The sequence below is a fragment of the Rattus norvegicus genome, chromosome 18, assembly GCF_021556685.1.
Source record: "Rattus norvegicus strain SHRSP/BbbUtx chromosome 18, alternate assembly SHRSP_T2T, whole genome shotgun sequence".
Taxonomy (NCBI): Eukaryota; Metazoa; Chordata; class Mammalia; order Rodentia; family Muridae; genus Rattus; species Rattus norvegicus.
Window position 1 is genome coordinate 73,170,348 of NC_141551.1, and position 18,722 is coordinate 73,189,069.

Consider the following 18,722-nt stretch of genomic DNA (forward strand, 5'->3'; position numbering starts at 1 on the left):
CCTCTCAGATGGGGCTCTGCCTTCCCTGACCCCCAGGAACTGTGTGGGTGGAGGCCTGTTCTTTTCAGAGGCTGTTCCCTGCACCCGCTCAACTCCTTTGGGAGTTCTAATGGTTCCCTCTCCTCCTCTCCTTGTTACCCTGACTCTCATTCACCACATCAGAGAGAGGCAGGTTCTAAATCTGTCATCTTCCCTGGATGCTTTGATGCCAGACGTCTGCATTGGCTTGAATCTATGTCTCCCGCAGGTTCTCGTTTATGAACATCCCCCCACCCCCCGTGTTTCCTGGCTTGGGATGTTCTGAAGACAGTAGAGCTTTAAGACCTGGCTGGTGGCTGTACTGGCTTCAGGTTCTGATCCGACACAATGTAAACAAGCTGCTGCTTCACAGGGCCACACCACAGACTGAGACACCTGCGCTACCATGCCTTCCCCTCCCTGATAAGACAGAAACACCCTCAATCAAAATACACCTAGTGTGGCAGTTTGAATCGGAATGGCCTCTCCTAGACTCACGTTTGAATACTTGGCCCATGGGGAGGGGCATTGTTAGGAGGTGTGGCCTCGTTGGAGTGGGTGTGGCCTTGTTGGAGGAAGTGCGTCACTGTGGGGGTGGGCTTTGAGGTCTTCTAAGTTCAAACTATGCCTAGTATGGCACACAGCTGCCTTCAGATCAGCTAGAACTCTCCCTCACCTCCTTCTCCAGCACCACAACTGCCTACAAGCAGCCACACTTCCCACCATGATGATAATGCACTCTGAACCTGGAAGTCAGCCCCAATTAAATGTTTACCTTTGTAAGAGTTGCCTTGGTCATGGTGTCTCTGCACAGAATCCAAACTGGGACACCTTGCTACCCTTAAGCTGTTTCTTCAGGTCTCTGGTCACGATGAATGAAGAAAAGCCTGCTACTTAGAGACAGCCACCTGCCTCTGTCTCCCAAGGGCTGTGTGTCACCACAGACGGCCTTTGTCTACTTGTGTATGGTTTTAAATTGAGCCATAAGAGTTTATTCAGACACAAGGCTGAGCCCTTTAAATACTTTTTCCTGTTGGGTGAGTAGTCTTCTCTACTTTTTGGTGGTATCCTTTGAAGTTCAAAAGCCTTGAATTTAAACAAGACGAAATTATCAGAAAAATAAATAAAGCCACGTTGCCCGTGCTCTTGGTGATATCGCTAAGTGGTACAAGCAGCTGACAGGAACCAGCCCCAGAACACACGCATTTCTAGTGACACGTTAAGAAAGCCAGAAAGGGGCTTTTATTCCACTTAAACCTCTTTTGGGGCTATCATACATATCTAATACAAAAATGGTATTAAATAATTATTTAAATATTAAAACAAGGAGCCAAGCTACATGAAACCCGACTACACGAAAAGAAAAGAGTAACAAGTCCGAGGCCAAACGTGGTGAAACTTTTGTTTCAGAAAAACAAAGACAAAACTGTCATTGTTCTGATACCGGCTGGTGGTGGCACAAAACGCCATTAACCCCAGCACTTAGGAGGCCAGCCTGGTCTACAGAGAGTCCCAGACAGCCAGGGCTACACTGGGAAACCCTGTCTCAACAAACAAAACTGCTGTGGTTCTGCGTTGCTATTACCCAACCTAAGAAACTGTAGTAAAAAGCTGCTAACTGTCCCGGGGACACATAACCCCTAACTGTGCTGTTTGTCTTTCCCACGCACTCATATGTCCTCCTTGTCAATATGCAGTGCTACTTCATCTCTTGAAAGGGACTTACAGAGGTTTAAGCACTCGGGTTAAAAGACAGTCTCCGGAAAGGGAACAGATCATCCAAGGGCTTCTGAAGAGGCAGCGGCACTCAGGCCTTGTGACAATAGCTCCTGTGGTTTTACCTCGGATGGGTGCTAAGGAACGTAAATTCCCCCCACCCCCGTGTGCTTTCCGAGACGGCCTCCATTGGATCCCAGCTGACTCTGCATCGCCCTTTCTACCCGTTCATCTCTTAGTTCTCTCGCCTTCGACTCCTCCAGTTCTTCTTGCAAGAGGCCCATCTGCCTGTCTCCAAGTTTCTCTTCCCCTGTGCGTGCTGGGGCCTCCAGGGCATCACTAAGGGCTCTGATTGAGTGCAGAGAATCATTTCCAGATTCCAGGACATCCAGTTTCCTATGAGTCTCCTCAGAGAATCGTGGTATAGAGGGTGATTCCATAGAGGGGAATCTCAGTCCTGAGGGCACAGACAGAACACGGTAACACTTCCCAACACCCTGCTTCCATTTCTAAAGTTTCAAAGTGACGTCATTCAATCTTCTGCATTTTGCCTTTCCTCTAATCCCCACTACTGAGACAGTCATGTTGCTGTGGCTGACGTAAGTGCACACACACCTCTCCTTATTCAACTTCTCAGAGGCCTAGGAGAGCGGCGAACGCATCTTGATGGATTCACACTGAAACAGCACAATATGGAAAAGTGGCAAGAAGCAATTTATGCTCATAAACTTTCTCCTTAAAACCACGGCTTTCGGCTGGGGATTTTGCTCAGTGGTAGAGTGCTTACCTAGGAAGCGCAAGGCCCAGGGTTCGGTCCCCAGCTCCGAAGGAAAAAAAAAAAAAAAAAACCACGGCTTTCCACTTCTCCCTATCCTGACTGTTGTCTTCCTCCTTCCTTTAAAACTATAACCCACAGTCTAAACACACTTTACTTCTTACCCGTGTACACATGTGGACTTATATCCACATACAACATACAAGGACTTCGCGTGACAGCACTGTCTCTGGTTATTTTCAGTGATCCCGCTTTTAAAGAAACAAACTGGCTTATACTAAGTGAAGTGTCTCTGTGACTTCCTTCTCTACACTACGCACATGTGACACAACTAAAGGGACCATCCCAAGAAGTTACCTGATCCTGATGTAAGAGACCTGTTCAGCCTTACTAGACAATTCCAGTTTCCCCAATTACTGAGGAAAATGATGCTCCAGAAGCCAGGAAACAAGTTGCTACTCCCCAGTCTCCTTTGAAAAATATTTATCTATTCCTAATTATGTCATTCTGTAATACCAGCTTGCATCTTCTCTTGCTTATAGACCATCTGTTCTCAGGATCCATAGCTATAGAATCTCCTACCGGAAGTTTCCAGAGTCAATCCAAAGCCTGAGCCCAGATGCATACTGTGTGGTTTTGGTCTGTATGTTCAAATCTCTGTCCACTTGCCCAATCAAACATTTATCTACTCTGAAAGATTTCTCATTCTCCTCTGGCTGGAAGAAATTAACACCAGTAGCAAAAATACTTAAGGAGGGGCTGAAGAGGCAGACGGTGGTTACTAGTGGGTGTGGCTCTCAGAGACACCAGAGTGTGGTTACAGCTCACAGCCATTGTACCTCAATCCCAGGGGACCTGACCTCTACCCTCCACAGACACTTAGCACTTATCCCACACAGACACGGACACACACACACACACACACACACACACACACACACACACACACAGACATGATTAAAAATAAAATCTTTTTAAAAAAGAAACAAAGGGAAACATCAATCAGAGAAAAGAGGATTTTAAATCATATAAAGCATGAAGTTGTCCTGGCTAAGTCTGCATTGTAAATCTGAATCTGTTGTCACACCTCTGCCCAGCTTCTGATCTGTGAATTTATAACAATCCTTAAGACTTCTTACCCAATGTGGAAATTTAGAAAAAATAAAAAAGCCTTCTTTTGGAACTTTGAGAGCAGGGTTCCCAGTCAAGGCCGTGTGGGTGCTGGTCATCCAGTACCTTCTGAAAACTTCAGCCAGAGTGCACCGGAAGTCCTTTGAACAGCTTTTGTGAGTGAGTGTGAACCCAGAAAGCCTATAGCACTACCGAACAATGACGCTCATTCCCAAACGGCTCTGTTAGAGTTATAAAGAACCAAGGGGTTGGGGATTTAGCTCAGTGGTAGAGCGCTTGCCTAGCAAGCGGAAGGCTCTGGGTTCGGTCCCCAGCTCTGGAAAAAAAAAAAGGAAAAAAAAAAAAGAACCAATAAAGTATTCTCTAAATTAAAACACACAAACCCATGCACCCCAAGTCCCTTTAGCATCCAGTTTCCTCAGGTTATCTGCTGTCTTGTAGGTCACTCACCTGCCTCTGACCTGCTGACAAGCTCTGCCACGGGATCATGATCCACCCTAACGTCAAACTTGCTTTACAGTCAGGTATAGCGTGAAGATCCACTTCGCCAACTCACTCGAGACTTGTGTTACTTGAGGGGAACAGATCCAATTCCTCTAAGGTGCCAGTTCCCAAAGCACAAAGGGCAGGGGGGTTCCCACAAGCTTCTTACAGCAGTGAGTAGGAAGTGATATAGAGAAAACTAACAAATGGGTGTGTTACCAGGCAGCACAGGAAGTCTACATCCCACCGGCCACCGTGCCACTCTCTGCAGAGTTCACTTACTCACTGGATGCGTGCCCACCTTCACTCACCCATCAAGTGTAACACCAAGGCCCAGCAGAAAGAAATCGTGGATCCTCATCACACACGGGGACCCCTGCACGAAGCCCCACCATCCTGAAAGGTAGAGCAGGGGTGTAGCAGGACCGAGGTGCTGTGGCTTCGGGGTGAGCGGGCATTTTCTCCCTGCGCCTGATACTCAGGTTCATCTTCTGAGCTCACAGCTCTTGTGCTGCATCCTTTTGCTCCAGGCAGGTTCTCTGAGCCAGCCTTCCACTGTAGCCCAGGAACTTCCCTGACTCTATGGATCAGTTTGACCCTGGTACCCACAGGATGGAAGGGAAGACTGGCTGCTATTAAGTTGTTTTCTGACCTTAGTGTGGGCATCAAGAAAGAAGATGGGGGGTGGGGGTAAACATTTTAAAATTTAGACTGATTTTATGTGTACATTGGTATGTATGTACATATGTATGTATGTATGTATGTATGTATGTATGTATGTATGTATATGTATGTGTCTGGAACCCTCAAAAGAGGATATCATATCCCCTAGACTTGGAATTAGAGGCGGTTATAAACTGCAATGTGGGTGCTGGAAATTGAACTTGAAATCCTTTGTAAAAACAGCCAGGACGGGGTTGGGGATTTAGCTCAGTGGTAGAGCACTTACCTAGGAAGCGCAAGGCCCTGGGTTCGGTCCCCAGCTCCGGAAAAAAAAGAACCAAAAAAAAAAAAAAAAAAAAAAACAAAAACAAAAAAAACCCAGCCAGGACTCTTAACCACTGAGCCATCTCTGGGGCCCCCAAGGTTCTGATGCTGATGATGGATGGTGATGACAATGAAGACTCTGAATATGACAGAACACACCTTTAATCCCGGCACGTGGAGACAAACAGGCAGATCACTGTGAGTGGAAGGTCAGTCTGATACACACGGCCAGGGCTACACAGTAAAACTCCTTCTCAAGGAGGTTAGGGGGGAGATCAGAGAAGAGAATCATACATACCGAGATCTCAGAGGACTGACTGCTCCTTCCGGAGCAGGAACATACCTAAAATCAAATGTATGCATGTGTATAACTATATCTGTCTGTGTATAACTACGTGTGTAACTATGTCTGTCTGTCTGTTCTCTCTGTGTCTATCTATCTATATGATTTCTCTGTAATTTTTTCCTTTTAGATTGAAGTTACAGTGAGGCGATTGCCTACATTAAAAATCAAACCAAATGAGGCAGTGGTTTTCAACCTTCCCAGTGTGATCCTTTATATGGCTCCTCATGTTGTGACCTCCAACCATAAAGTTCTTGGTTGCTACTTTGTAACTGTAATTTTGCTACTGTTATGAATAGTAATGTAAGCCTCTGCTATGCGGACCCTGTGGTGGCCGTAACCCACAGGTCGAGAACCTCTACAGTAAGGGCAGGCAAACCACAGTCTGGCAAAGACTCCAGCAGGAAGGCCAGGTGAGACAGTACTAGTCACATATTACTCTATTTGCGTGGGACTATTCCACAAATGGCAAACGGTTTTCTGTTAGAGTCGAAGAGGCGTTTGTGTGACCACAAACTCTTGGCAGGTGCTTCAAGTACCAGGCAGTGTGAAGAAGGTGTCTCAAACAAAATGGAAACAGCCCCTGCTTGGTAAAGAGAGCCACTAAGTACTGGATTCTGGGTGACGGATTTAGGAGCTCGGTCTCTCCCCAGATCTCCATTCTTCGTGCCTTTTACAAAAGCCATGACATGTTCTGCTCTGTAACCAAATAAACTCTGAGGGCAGAGCCAGACTAGGGAAAGGGTTCCTGTGGTTATGTGTGAGACAGTGTTTAATCCCGTGCAAAGCAGACCCGGCATGGTTTTTTTCTGAAAAGTGATGAGTTCCGAATAGAATTTTGTTCTGGAGAGCAAAAGTCCCTTCGACAGTGCCTGAAATCTCACTGGCCCTAGCTAAAGGGAGATGCAGGCTAAGGAAGCCAATGTAGAACTGTCACAAGTGTGTATGAGGCGGGGACGCATTGTCATCCTCAGGAGCCATCCACCTCCTCAGAGTCCGCCTGTCTGGACATTACGCTCCAGGGACCAATCCTCTTGTCTTACACCCTCCCACCCCCCCAGTGTGTCACCAGCTTTTTACCTGGGTGTGGGAAATCAAACCCAGGTTTGGCAAGTACTTTACCAACTGAGCCAGCCCTAATCCCGTTAAACTGCCTCCCCCTAGACCTGACACAGGCTACTTAGTAACACATCTTGGAAATAGGACACAGATATGGATTAGAAAACTAGGCTTCTTACAATGGTCTGTTAACAAAATGTAACATGTTTTCACTTCCAAAGGATAGCTTGGGAAAGGTTCCAGGCAAGACCTTATTAACTGAGGCAGGAAAAAAAAAAAACATTCTCAGAAAATGTCATTGTTTAAATACACTCTATTTTTATTTTATCTTAAAATAGTTTAACCTTTATGCTACAGACTTATTTCAAAAAACAAAATCTTATCTTGCACCAAAAAATATATATATAACACTCTGTTTATTTTTTTCTCCAAAGACCATTAAATACTAAATGGAAACAAAACCTAAATAATGATGTAAAGAACCAAATTTCATTTACAAACTTGAGTTGCACATTTGGAAACATTACTTCTACGCAATGATTTGTCGTCACTGCATCAAGTCCACGCTCAGGCCAGCAACAGCAGGTCTGTGAACACCAAGTGCACTGGGTCCTAGCCACACAATGGCTGACAATTCATGTTCAAGGTAAGAAGAGCAAAAGAGCCAACGACCTTTGCACTCTTTAAAGAACAAAGCAACAACAAACGCATTTCCTCGTTTCCAGTGATTTTTTTAAAGATCTCTACCCTTTGAAATTTGTTAGAGAATAAGTAGTGTTTTAAATAAAAAGAAAAAATACAACAGCATTGAACTAAAATACGTGATTATTTTAAACAAACAGTGCACAGTCTGAGGAAGTTTGGTTAGGGTGCAATAGTTTTATATACACATGGAAGTCACATCACACACATATGGGACAACAGGAATTGGGGTTCGGCTCTTTGCCTTTTTAAAAAAAAAAGGGGGGGGGGAGTCAAAACTAAGACTAAACTGTGCCCCAGGCTTTTGCAAGCCTTGTGACACAATGACAAAAGAAGCAGGCAACATCTGTCTTAAATTCCTTGTGGTGCTAGTTTGCTAACAGTAGGTGAACGAATGACTGAGCTGGCAAACTGGGCAGGTCATGCTAAGAGCTGTGCTGACAAACGCATGCTAGGACTAATCCCTTGCCACTGACATCATCCAGTCAGTCTACAACCTTCCTAATGCTGCAGCCCTGTGAAAGAGCCATTCACCCCCAAAGGAGTCACGACCCACAAGTGAGAACCACTGCTCTGTAACTGCAGAGCCGACACAGTGACAAACAGCCAGGCTTCTGCTTCTGCTTCTTCAGACTGGAGGGGAGGGAATCAATCACATTCGTGGCATAAGGTAATCTGTGATCCCACTGTCACCCTCACACAATGTCTTGGCAAAGCATAAAGAACTCCTTATGGTACCAAATGTAAAGGTTTGATTAGCAAACAATACTTCCAGAGAAATTTCAAATGTTCTAAGAGTTGTATGTCACAGAATTTGTAACACCTTGCCACAAACCACATTTCCACTCTCCTAGATGTAGTAATAACCAAGGAGTTCAACTGCCCTCTTAATTAGGCATCAGATGGGAAAGTCCCATACTTGCTAGAGAGAGCAGACTGCTTCAAGCATGCCTTCACTTCCTTGAATATTAATGTCTAACTCTCCGTTCCGGTGCACCAAGTCAAGTAGTCAGGGTCATGTATCAGGAGTATCTGTGTGCAACCTAAGATAAAAGGCCAGAAAAGAGTTTGGCTGCAACTCCATTCTGTCCCCAGTCCACAGTGCACCCAAAGACAGGGGATGGCTAAATAAAATGTCAAGGGAAACCACCTGCTATATAGACTTGAACAAAACATTATTAACATGAAAATAAGTAATGCAAAAACATTCTTTAAAGTGGGCTGTGCCCTGACACTGGGGAAGAGAGAGATAAGCTGCAAAAACTTCAAGTCATACCCTCCACTGTATTCTCTTACCAATGATTTTCTGGAAAACACAGACCAGAAATTATGTTTCTCCTTTGTTGAGTATTTTAATTCAAGTAAAAAAAAAAAACAAAACAAAAAACTGTGTAACAGTAAAACTCAATAAATTAATCCTAAAGCAAGATGTGAAAGTCCAAAGATATACCAGCAGTGAATTTTCAGAAGCTCTGTTTAGCTCTGGCCTCTGGGTCTTTGGTTTCTATCTAGGATTGTGGCCAGGTGAGAGTGATCAATGCACTACAACTGGAGATTCATGATTTTAAAACCTAGTGAGTAGTAAAGCCATAGACTGAAGGGGAAATGAGCAGTTGGTGAGCAGAGGGCAGGACACCCTGAAAGGATCAACAAGCAGGCGCTCAAAAACGCCCTCCAGGAGGAGTCTACAAAAGAACTCAATTAACAAGGAGAAGAATGAGTGAACTTGTATTTGTGTAAGGAAAAAGAAAGGCCAGGCAGATGGAGCCAGGCAGACTCATGCAGGAGCATGCAGGCAGGCTGTGCCTCATTCCTCTCAGGCCTCCACAGCATCGACCCTGCACAGTGCTGGATGCAGAGTGGATCCCTGGTCAGTGTGTGTGCACTGAATGAAAATGGCGGGTCTCACCCTGTAATGAGGAGGAACCACCAAGGCGTTTGAAGAGGGAGGCAAAAGGACATAGCAACACCGCACGTAACAATGAAAACAGAAGCAGAAACAAAAACACGTGAAGTCTTCCAGGCCAATATTACTTCACTCCCCCTGTGCACAATACAGCGTGTTCTAATTCTAGGTATTGCTTTTTAAAAGTACTTCACTAGTAACTACAACATTATAGGGAAAGGGTAGTACTGATGCGACAGAGTTCCTCCGCTGGCATTTCCTAAATTCCCTGAAGTTTCTATTACCTGTTCTAATGCTTTAAACTGTGCGACTTACAGTACTGTTGATGTGCTTTGCATCCGATTCCTTACAATATATTTTGATTTCTCTTGAATACATACTTTTAGGAGGCAGAGAAGAAAACTTACAAACACAGCCTGGGGTCCAGTTAAACAGTGGTCGCACCCTCTCTGGAGCAACCAGATGTGAGGAAAGGCACTGTCTGCTCAGATTTGCAAGTGCCTACAGACTTTGATGCCACTCTGCCTCTTACAGCCTTCCTACTTGAGTAACAGATTTCCATGTCTGCTTACTGTTTGAATAAACCAGGAGGGAAACGTTGGAAGATACAGATTTCCCACTGATCTCTCAATGCACTCTTCAGATATCCAGAAAAATCTCCAAGAATTAGGAATTATTGCAACAAAGAGACCAACTGAGTCCCCTTAATAGTATTTGGAAATAAAAGGGGCATTTCAAATATCTGTGTTGTGGCAAACAAGGAGCTGTCAGGAAAGAAGGCAGAAGAAGTAAGCTAAAGAAAAATATATTTTATAACACTTCTGTCCTCCACATCTAAGGAAGGGGTTTCTAAATGCACATGCCCTACCAGGCGCCAATGAGGAGAACTTGACTAATCTGTGTGCAAATGCCCGAGACCAGGAGTGACAATGAGGTGACAGAGAGTGGTCACATCTAGATATTAATTTCATTATACAGAAAAATAAATATGAGATTCAAAACCTGAAATCCATTTTGTCTAGTAAGTAAAATATTATTCTAAATGGAGGGTGACTTTAAGGTAGATCACCAAGCAAAATGAAGCTGTCTAATAAAATCCACCATTCTCATATTGTTATTGAGGAAAAGAAAAAATTATTTCTCTGTGCTGTTATTTTCCTAAGTGAATTATTTTAATAAAAAGGGGGAGCTACCATGAATTTCCATCCCACAAATGCCACAAACAGCTTAGGAAGCTGAAGCTATGAAATGAACTTCCATGTCACGGAGAGGAGGGCTGGAAGGACCAGTGCAGAGACAGTGGCACTCCACTACAGAAGGTATTTACGCCTGCCATCCTCATCCAAGGTAAGGTCGACCACCTCTGCTGGCGAAGCCCACGTCTGCTGGGGCGTCACAGCAGTCCATGACTGTGTCGGCCGGGAGCCCACGTACTGTGTGCCCGAGCCATGCTTCCAGGAAGAAACGCTCTGGATCACACCTCCTCGGGGGTGAGCACACCTGCAAGGTGAGAATGAGGTCCGGTTAATCGTACCAATCGTACCACGAGAACCATGAGATAGCATGACCTTAGCTGTACTGATAACACTATGTCAGTCCTACTATGCAAGTTCACGACGCCCACCAGTGCCTTTTCCTCACCCGCCTCTCCCTCCCTCCCACCCGCTCTCAGGTTAGCCTTTAAAAGACTGACTGAGGGCTCCAGTCAGTTACTGACAACAGGGAAGAGGACTTTCTCTGGACTTGCTTAAATCTCTGGAATTCCTATGGTAGGAAAACAGAAATTCTCCACAGAAGGAACCACCTTAGTTGAGACAACAAGAAAAATGGGTAAAATCTGCTTGCAAAAAAGTTCTGTAACACAATTAAATAACCATTATTTTTAAAATAAGAATAACACATTTACAGGTTGTATTTCTAAGACTGTGTGGGAACTACACCTTGCCTAAAAAGATCAATGTGTCTTACACTGTGGCTCAGTGAAAGGAGCAAGGCTGAGGGCCTCAGTTTACAGCATATTGGAGGAAGTACTCTGCTGATCTCCTGGTGAACCTCAGAAACACCAGCATGAACTTCATGAACTTCATATTCTAGGCGAATGATGAAACCGGAGCCTCCCCTGGGAAGCCCAAGAGAAGTCTTGACTCAAGCAAGAAAGGCAGAAGGCTGGAGCTCTAAGGGCACATGGGAAACTACTGTCCTCACATAGCTCATGTGTGAAACAACAGGCAGCACACGTTTTGGCAGTCGACAACCAGAATTCAACTCTCACCGCGTATCGTACACACAGTAGTAATAAGGACTGAGGAAACCTTGCTTTTAAACCATACGCCTCCCAAAGTTACACACGCACTCTCTCAAAGGCTGGCCGGCCAGACAACCAAGAGAAAGGCCTGTGGTAGGGTGGGGGCTTTTATGTGCTTTGTTCTTCTTCTTTCGGACAAGGTTTTCTACATATCCTTACTGGCCCTAAACTGACTATGTATCATAATTGACCTTGAAGTCATACTAATGCTCCTGCCTCATCCTCATGAGTGCTAGAATTACAGGGGTGGGCTACCACACCTGCTCTGAACCCATATCTCTTATATATCAGCTCGGAAATGGGCCGCATAGCTTCTAAGCTAGAAGACACACTATACTCCACGGCTAACTAGTGGTAGTACTAAGTAAGGACCGCACAGCACAGGGTCCAGTCCAAGTCTTCCGACCACTAAGTAACACAGACTAAGGTCTGTGAAGTGGAAACTGTCTGGGAGGTAAAGAGTTTAGGCTAAGGGTGTCCTGTTTTTGATGACTAGACACAAAAGGACTACTAACTTTCCTAAGTAGTTTTATATATCATCTAACTGAACAATCCAAAAACCTGACATAGAATAAATTTTTTTTTACAGATGAAACATGCTTAAGGCGGGTGACAGGATTTACCCTGGTCACAATATTTTATGTGTCAGGTCAAGGAACTTTGAGGCAAGTCATGTAAGTAAAGTGAACCATCTAAAAGTATGACGTTCTCTAAAACTTCAAGAACTCATTAGCACAGCACTCTGACTAAAGTCAGCCAACTAGAAAATTGGTAAGAATTCAGGAACTAAGTTGCCATCAAGACAGTCAACGTAATCTTTGGCAGAATTCCTAGAACCTCTGAACCATGGGGTGTAAAGTGCACTGCCACTCTCCCTGAGGAATCACGGGCAGCGGCCTAAAGGGATCAGATCTAAGCTGTACTTTATAGAAGAGGATGGAATGCGACTTAAGTACAGACCTACAGAAAATCCCATCTCCATTCCGGTGACCACTGAATGCTACTCTATCGAGCCACAGAATGCTGCCCAGCCTCAGGAGTATTTGTTAAACATCCAAAGAGATTCTAGCAAAGAATTTGGTCTAGGAGCAGGGAGTAGGAGTGAAAGCCTGCATTTCCTACCGAAGTCAGAGCCAGAGCCAGAGCCAGAGCCAGAGCCAGAGCAGACGGACTTAACTACTAAACCACTCACTGCTGTGCCAGGTACAGGCAGCGCCAGCCACCACAGGGATAAAGGGGAGGCAGGACTGTGCTCCACTGGAGCCCCTAAAAGAACAATGGATGAGATCAAGCCCTGACCTCCTGGGTCTGTCTTCAGAATTTAAAACTCTCTGGTCCAACACTTTCCTGATTTGTCTCAAGTCAGGTTTCTATTCCTTCACAAGCATCAGGACCCAGAAGCAAGTTGGGGAGGAAAGGGTTTATTCAGCTCACACTTCCACACTGCTGTTCATCACCAAAGGAAGTCAGGACTGGAACTCAAGCGGGGCAGGAAGCAGGAGCTGATGCAGAGGCCATGGAGGGATGTTACTGACTGGCTTGCTTCCCTTGGCTTGCTCAGCTTGCTCTCTTATAGAACCCAAGACTACCAAGACAGTTATAGCTCGAAGGCTAGTTCCCAAAGAGAACCACCATAAACTGCACACTCCCATTGAGAGGTACCATTCTGCCCTTCAGAAATTTCAAAGGCAAAAGTGAAACAAACCAGCTTCTAGAAGGCAAGTTTTAGATGATCAGTTCTACACAACAATCCAGGCAGCACAAAATAGAATAAATTACCCCTAAGACTCAAGTTGGGGGGCTAAGAGGGCTTATTTCTCTTACAGGACCCAAGTTCAGTTCCTAGCACCCACTCTGGGTGACTTTACAAGTTTTAATTCCAGCTCCAAGGAATCTGACACCTCTGTCCTCTGATGGCACCCATACTCCTAAATCCCCCCACACACACACACAGACACACATATACACACACAGTTAACAACAAACATTTTCAAGAGAATGCCTGTCTACAGTATTTGCTGGCTACTTAAAAATGAACAGCTTGCAAAAATTAAGGTGTACATTATGATTTATGTACCCAAGAAATGAATGAAATACAGTGAGGCTTTTTTCTTACTTACAGTGAAAACAGAGAGGGAAGAAAGAGGAAGGGAGAGGAGAGGAAAGGGAGAGAATCTATGAATACGGAGGGGTAGGGTTACTGTATGTTCACGTAGGCCAGCAGACAACTTTAGCAATCTTCCCTGACTGCTTCTCTAATAGTTACACACACACACACACACACACACACACACACACACACACACACACACACCTCGCCCACACGGTTTGGGCTGGCTGGCCAGTGAGCTTGGGTTAGACCAGCTGCTGGGATCAGAAAGCCATCCTCCCTCATGCTTGGTACCACAGGCACTTAACCAAGAGAGCCGCCTCCCAGCCCAATAACTTTCTGTATAGTACAGAGAGCAGGCTGGTGCTGGAGAAACGGTTCAACTGCAGTGTAAAGCAGTGCGCACTAGAGAAATAATTTATAATGTATAACAACGGGGATGGAAATTTTCCAGAGGGTAATTTTTCATGCAGTAAGGTTGCAGTGGTTTTTATAAGCTCCACAGAGTTACCGTTAAGGCTCAAAATTTTGAGGCATTAAAATAAAAAGCAATTTTCATGCATGAATCCATACACTTTTCTGTATTATGAATGGCATTGGGTAGGTGGGGAGCATACTTGGCTGGGTTTTAATTGACCCAGTCCAATTCTAGTGCAGACATAGGCTGCACACATCTACCCAGGACCCCGTAACCCATCAGACGACCCTGAGGTACAGTTTGAAGAAGTTTTTGATTCTGCTTTGACACGGTCTCCCGTTATAGTCAGGCTATTGTGCCTCAGTGCTCGAGTACTTGTTATTATGGGTAGATGGCACCAGGCCTAAGATATTTTTAATATTAAAATTAAAAAAACCTTCAGACCTCATTTGTAAAAATTCTAGAAAAAAATACATACAGTAAAATCTGATAGAATTTCTTATTCCTCATTCGCTGGAGCCAACAGGGGAGACTCCAGCTGTACGATGCTGACTTTCCACATTACAGAAAGGACAGCCCCTGCCAACCTATCGCTGATGGGTGTACTCTCTGTCCTGAGAAAGCAAAGTACCTAGCTCTTCTTCTCCACGGGAACAAAGCTCATCCTGTGGTTTTTAGGGAGATGTTAGTTCCCTTCCCTGTTCTAGTTTAAGTTTTGGTGTTAGTGACTGGTTCCACGAAAAGCAGCACTGTGGGCAGTAAGCCATCTCAAGAAACCATCAGTGGGGCTGGTGGAGGAAAGGGGGAAAGAGGAAAAATAGAGAAAAACAGTGGCATGAAGGCCGAACCATCTACCAAGACTAACATGGGCTAGAAGAGCTGACGTCTGCATCTTATAAGCACAGAACAGGCTGTGGACTGAACTGTCCAAGGCCACCATGAACAAAGCACTCAGCCATTATTAATCCAGAGAGCACACTTTCTATCTGTGGTCAGATAAAACCCACATCACAAGGTCCAGTGTGGTTTCCGTGCCAGCCTGGCCTACAAAGCAAGTTCCAGATCAGCCAAGGCTAGTTATGAAGTGAAAGCCAGGCTCAATAATGCATAATAAATAAATTAGGTAGGTAGATAGATAGATAGATAGACAGACAGACAGATAGACAGACAGAAGACAGAATTCCTGATTTATTTATTTTTTTTTTAGAAAAAGGACCTTAGTAAGCAAGAAAAGCAACCTCATTGAACAGGCACATCATGAAGCACAAAAGCCAAACACGGAGAATGGCACCCAACACAAGCAGAGCAATATGATCCCATGGAGAACAACTCAAAGAGCAAATCTGACTTCCTAAAATTCTCAGAACACCCATGACTATGTAGAATAACAAATGCAAAGAGAAGGGGGAGGGGCGACTGGATCCAAACCAAGTATCTACACCTGCAAACAAAAGAACACAAAGAGCCAGCACCTAAAGGCGTTCCCCAGGGATGACCTCACCAGGAGCTTCACTGCTTCATAACTGCAACCCAAGATCTGTAACCAGGAACTCCTAGATGAGAGGCAGGCAGGCGAAGGAGCAACTCTGACCACCAGGAAAGCCTCCTCTGGGGGCCTCTCAGTTTGAATCCCCTGCAGGAGTGCAGCTCACCTAGCGACCCCTGCAGAAACTACTTTTAGAACAACAGAGCAGTCATGTGAGACCACAGGCCTCAGTGCTGGATCCAAAGGACAATATAAAAGATAATCTCGAAATCAAAGTTTTTCCTGTCAAGTCTCCAAACAGAATCCACAAACGGTTTCTCCCTCCAGTTCAAATCAATGGATAAGAACGCACAACTTGTGCTGCAAGGCCTCTAAGAAAAGGTCCTTGGAGGTAAGACAGTCACACAACTCATTCAAGAAATAGCCCAAGCAGTCTCAATAAACCTGGACTCCCCGAGATCTCTCACAGACTGGATCACCAACCAGGCAGCAGACGCCAGCTGAGACGAGGCCCCCAACACATAACAGCAGAGGACTCCAGGTCTGGGTTCAGTCAGAGAAGATGCACCTAACCTCAAGAGACTGGAGGCCCAAGGGAATTTAGAGGTCTGGTGGGGTGGATGGGGTGGGGACATCCTCCTGGAGACAGGGTTTGGGAAGGAGGTATGGGATGTGGAACAGACAGAGTGGACCGGGAGGGGAATAAAATCTGGAGTGTAAAAATAAATAGACAGACAGACAGACAGACAGACAGACAGACAGAAGAAATAGCACAAAATAGGTACAGAACAAGATGACAGTCTAGACCTGTTGTACTGGCTGCTTCTGTGTGCCAACTTGACACAGCTGCAGTTATCTCAGAGAAAGGAGCCTCCCTTGAGGAAATGCCTCCATGAGACCCAATTGTAAGGCATTTTCTCAATTAGTGATCAAGAGTGGGAGGACCCAGCTCATTGTGGGTGGTGCCATCCCTGGGTTGGTGGTCCTGGGTTCTATAAGAAAGCAAGCTGAGCAAGCCAGGGGAAGTAAGTCAGTAAGGATCATCCCTCCATGGCCTCTGCATCAGCTCCTGCTTCCTGCCCTGCTTGAGTTCCAGTCCTGACTTCCTTTGGTGATGAACAGCAATGTGGAAGTGTAAGCTGAATAAACCCTTTCCTGCCCCACTTGCTTCTTGGTCATGATGCTTTGTGCAGGAATAGAAACCCTGACTAAGACATCTATAGGTCTCAGCCTGTGAGTTGTGAACACTTTGAGGGTAAATGAATGACCCTTTCACAGGGGTTGCCTAAAACCACAGGACTGTCTGCATCAGATATTATATTAGGAGTCATAACATTAGCAGAATTAGTTATGAGGCAGCAATGGAAGCCCTGTGTTAAAGCATTAGAAAGATGGAGAACCACTCATCTAGACCAGATACTGATGTTCAGAAGGGCAGACCAGAGATGGTGTCTACACACAAATGAATTAGGGGTAAGGAAGCTCTGGAATTTAAATTAAATGTTTTTCATGATAAAACGGATCCCAGACACCAAAACGTTGGTTGTAGGGCCAGGAGCTGGGGCTGGAGAGAAAGGGGGTGGAGAGGGGGGCTCAGCAGTTGAGAACAGTTGTTGCTTTGGCAGAGAACGTGGGTTCATTTACAACCATCCATAACCCTACCTCCAGGGACCTGAAGCCTCCTGACCTCGGCAGGCACTAAACATGAATGTGGTATGCACACGCACATGCAGGTGAGACACATAAAAAACATGAATAAGTCTTTTTTAAAAAGTTGTTAAAGGAAGCTAGAAATTTCATGATGAAAGAAAAGTTGAGCAAAGAAACTGAAAAGAAGGCATCTGCCATTTCCTAGAAGAAGGAACAATAAAGCAGGGAGATGTGACAGGGACAGAGGAGAAGTAACTACATCATCTGCCAGCAGGGTATCATAGCAGGAAACCTGAAATCCCAAAAACAGGAAGGAGGGAAGAGGGAAGGAAGGGAGGGAGGGAGGGAGGGAGGGAGGGAGGGAGAGAGGGAGGAAGGAAGGAGGGAGGAAGGGAGGAGGGGAGAGAGGGAGGAAGGGAGGGAAGGGAGGGAAGAAGGGAGGAGGGGAGGGAGGGAGGGAGGAAGGAAGGAAGGAGGGAAGGGAGGGAGGGAGATCCTAACACAGAATTTTAAAGGAATAGGGTCTTTTAAGAAATAATATAAGAAATAAACCAATGGCAAACACATGTTAAATAAGGGGAGGAAAAAAAAATCAGTAGTTCTTTCTTCCTAATCTAATGAGAAAATCAGATTAAAAAGAGGAAAAATTCTCCTCATAAGAGAATTTATGAGGAATTTTTTTATTAAGTCATGAAAAGAAGAAATGACAAAGACAAAAGTAGAAACCTCATCTCCCCCAGGCAGGGAAAGCAACTGTGAAAGCAGAAGTGAGAAAGGAAGTCCGCAGGCTTCTGACAGAGGACTGGCCGGTGACACCCAGGACCAATGTCCACAGAAGCAGAGCTGCTGTCCCTCTAAACTCCATCAGGAAGGGTGAAGAAGCCTGACCAGGTGCCTCAGCTCAGATGCCTGAGAGTCACTGCACTCCACACAGCTACTTACACTTCTGTCTTTGCGTAAGCTATACATAAAATACCGGCAAATATTTATTAACGTACTAACAAAAGAATAAAATTAGAACAAAGAGCCAGGCGTTCTTAAACAAAGATGGTAATTGTTATGTGCTTCTTTATTAAAACACACACATAGAACTTACTCCTTGGAGAGAAATACTGGTTTTGATAGACGGAATACACAGATTCAAAATGTAAATTCTTGGTTTTTATATAAATGTATTAAGACAAAAAAAAATACATTCAGAGGACTACAAACAACTATTTAAAAAATAAAAATGAGACAGACAGAAGACTGGTGCCTGGGAGCAGCACATGTACGTAGCCTAGCTCTCTACTGCTAAGTTACAGCCCCAGCCGTACAAGCAAGCATTTAAAAGGGAGTCAGGTGTGGTGGTGGCACACACCTTAATTCCAGAGCACTGGAGGCAGAGGCAGATGGATCTCTGTAAGTTCTAAGCCAAGGACAGCCATAAAGACCTCCTGTCTCAAAAAGAAGAGAAAAAAGGCAATTTTTTTTTTTTTTTTTTTGCCAAAGGCCAAATATCTTCAGCCTTGAGGTATACGGTCTGCTCAAATGCTCACCTCTGTGGCTGCAGGGCAAAAAGCAGCCACATCTTACATGCAAAATGAACTAACAATAACTCTACTGGGATAATTTTATGAATTTCTTAAAAATT

General features: G+C 44.9%; 1 protein-coding gene across 4 annotated transcripts in view; it reads right to left on the reverse strand.

Moving 5' to 3' along the window:
* Positions 1 to 6,807: 6,807 nt before the first annotated feature.
* The window catches only part of Ark2n (arkadia (RNF111) N-terminal like PKA signaling regulator 2N), an 83,809-nt gene continuing 71,894 nt past the window's right edge, over positions 6,808 to 18,722 (reverse strand). For all 4 annotated transcript variants that reach the window (XM_087592713.1, XM_087592711.1, NM_001107374.2 and 1 more), the window contains 1 exon segment: positions 6,808 to 10,620. In XM_087592713.1, the coding sequence (XP_087448839.1) occupies positions 10,431 to 10,620 (190 nt within the window). In that variant the 3' untranslated portion in view covers positions 6,808 to 10,430.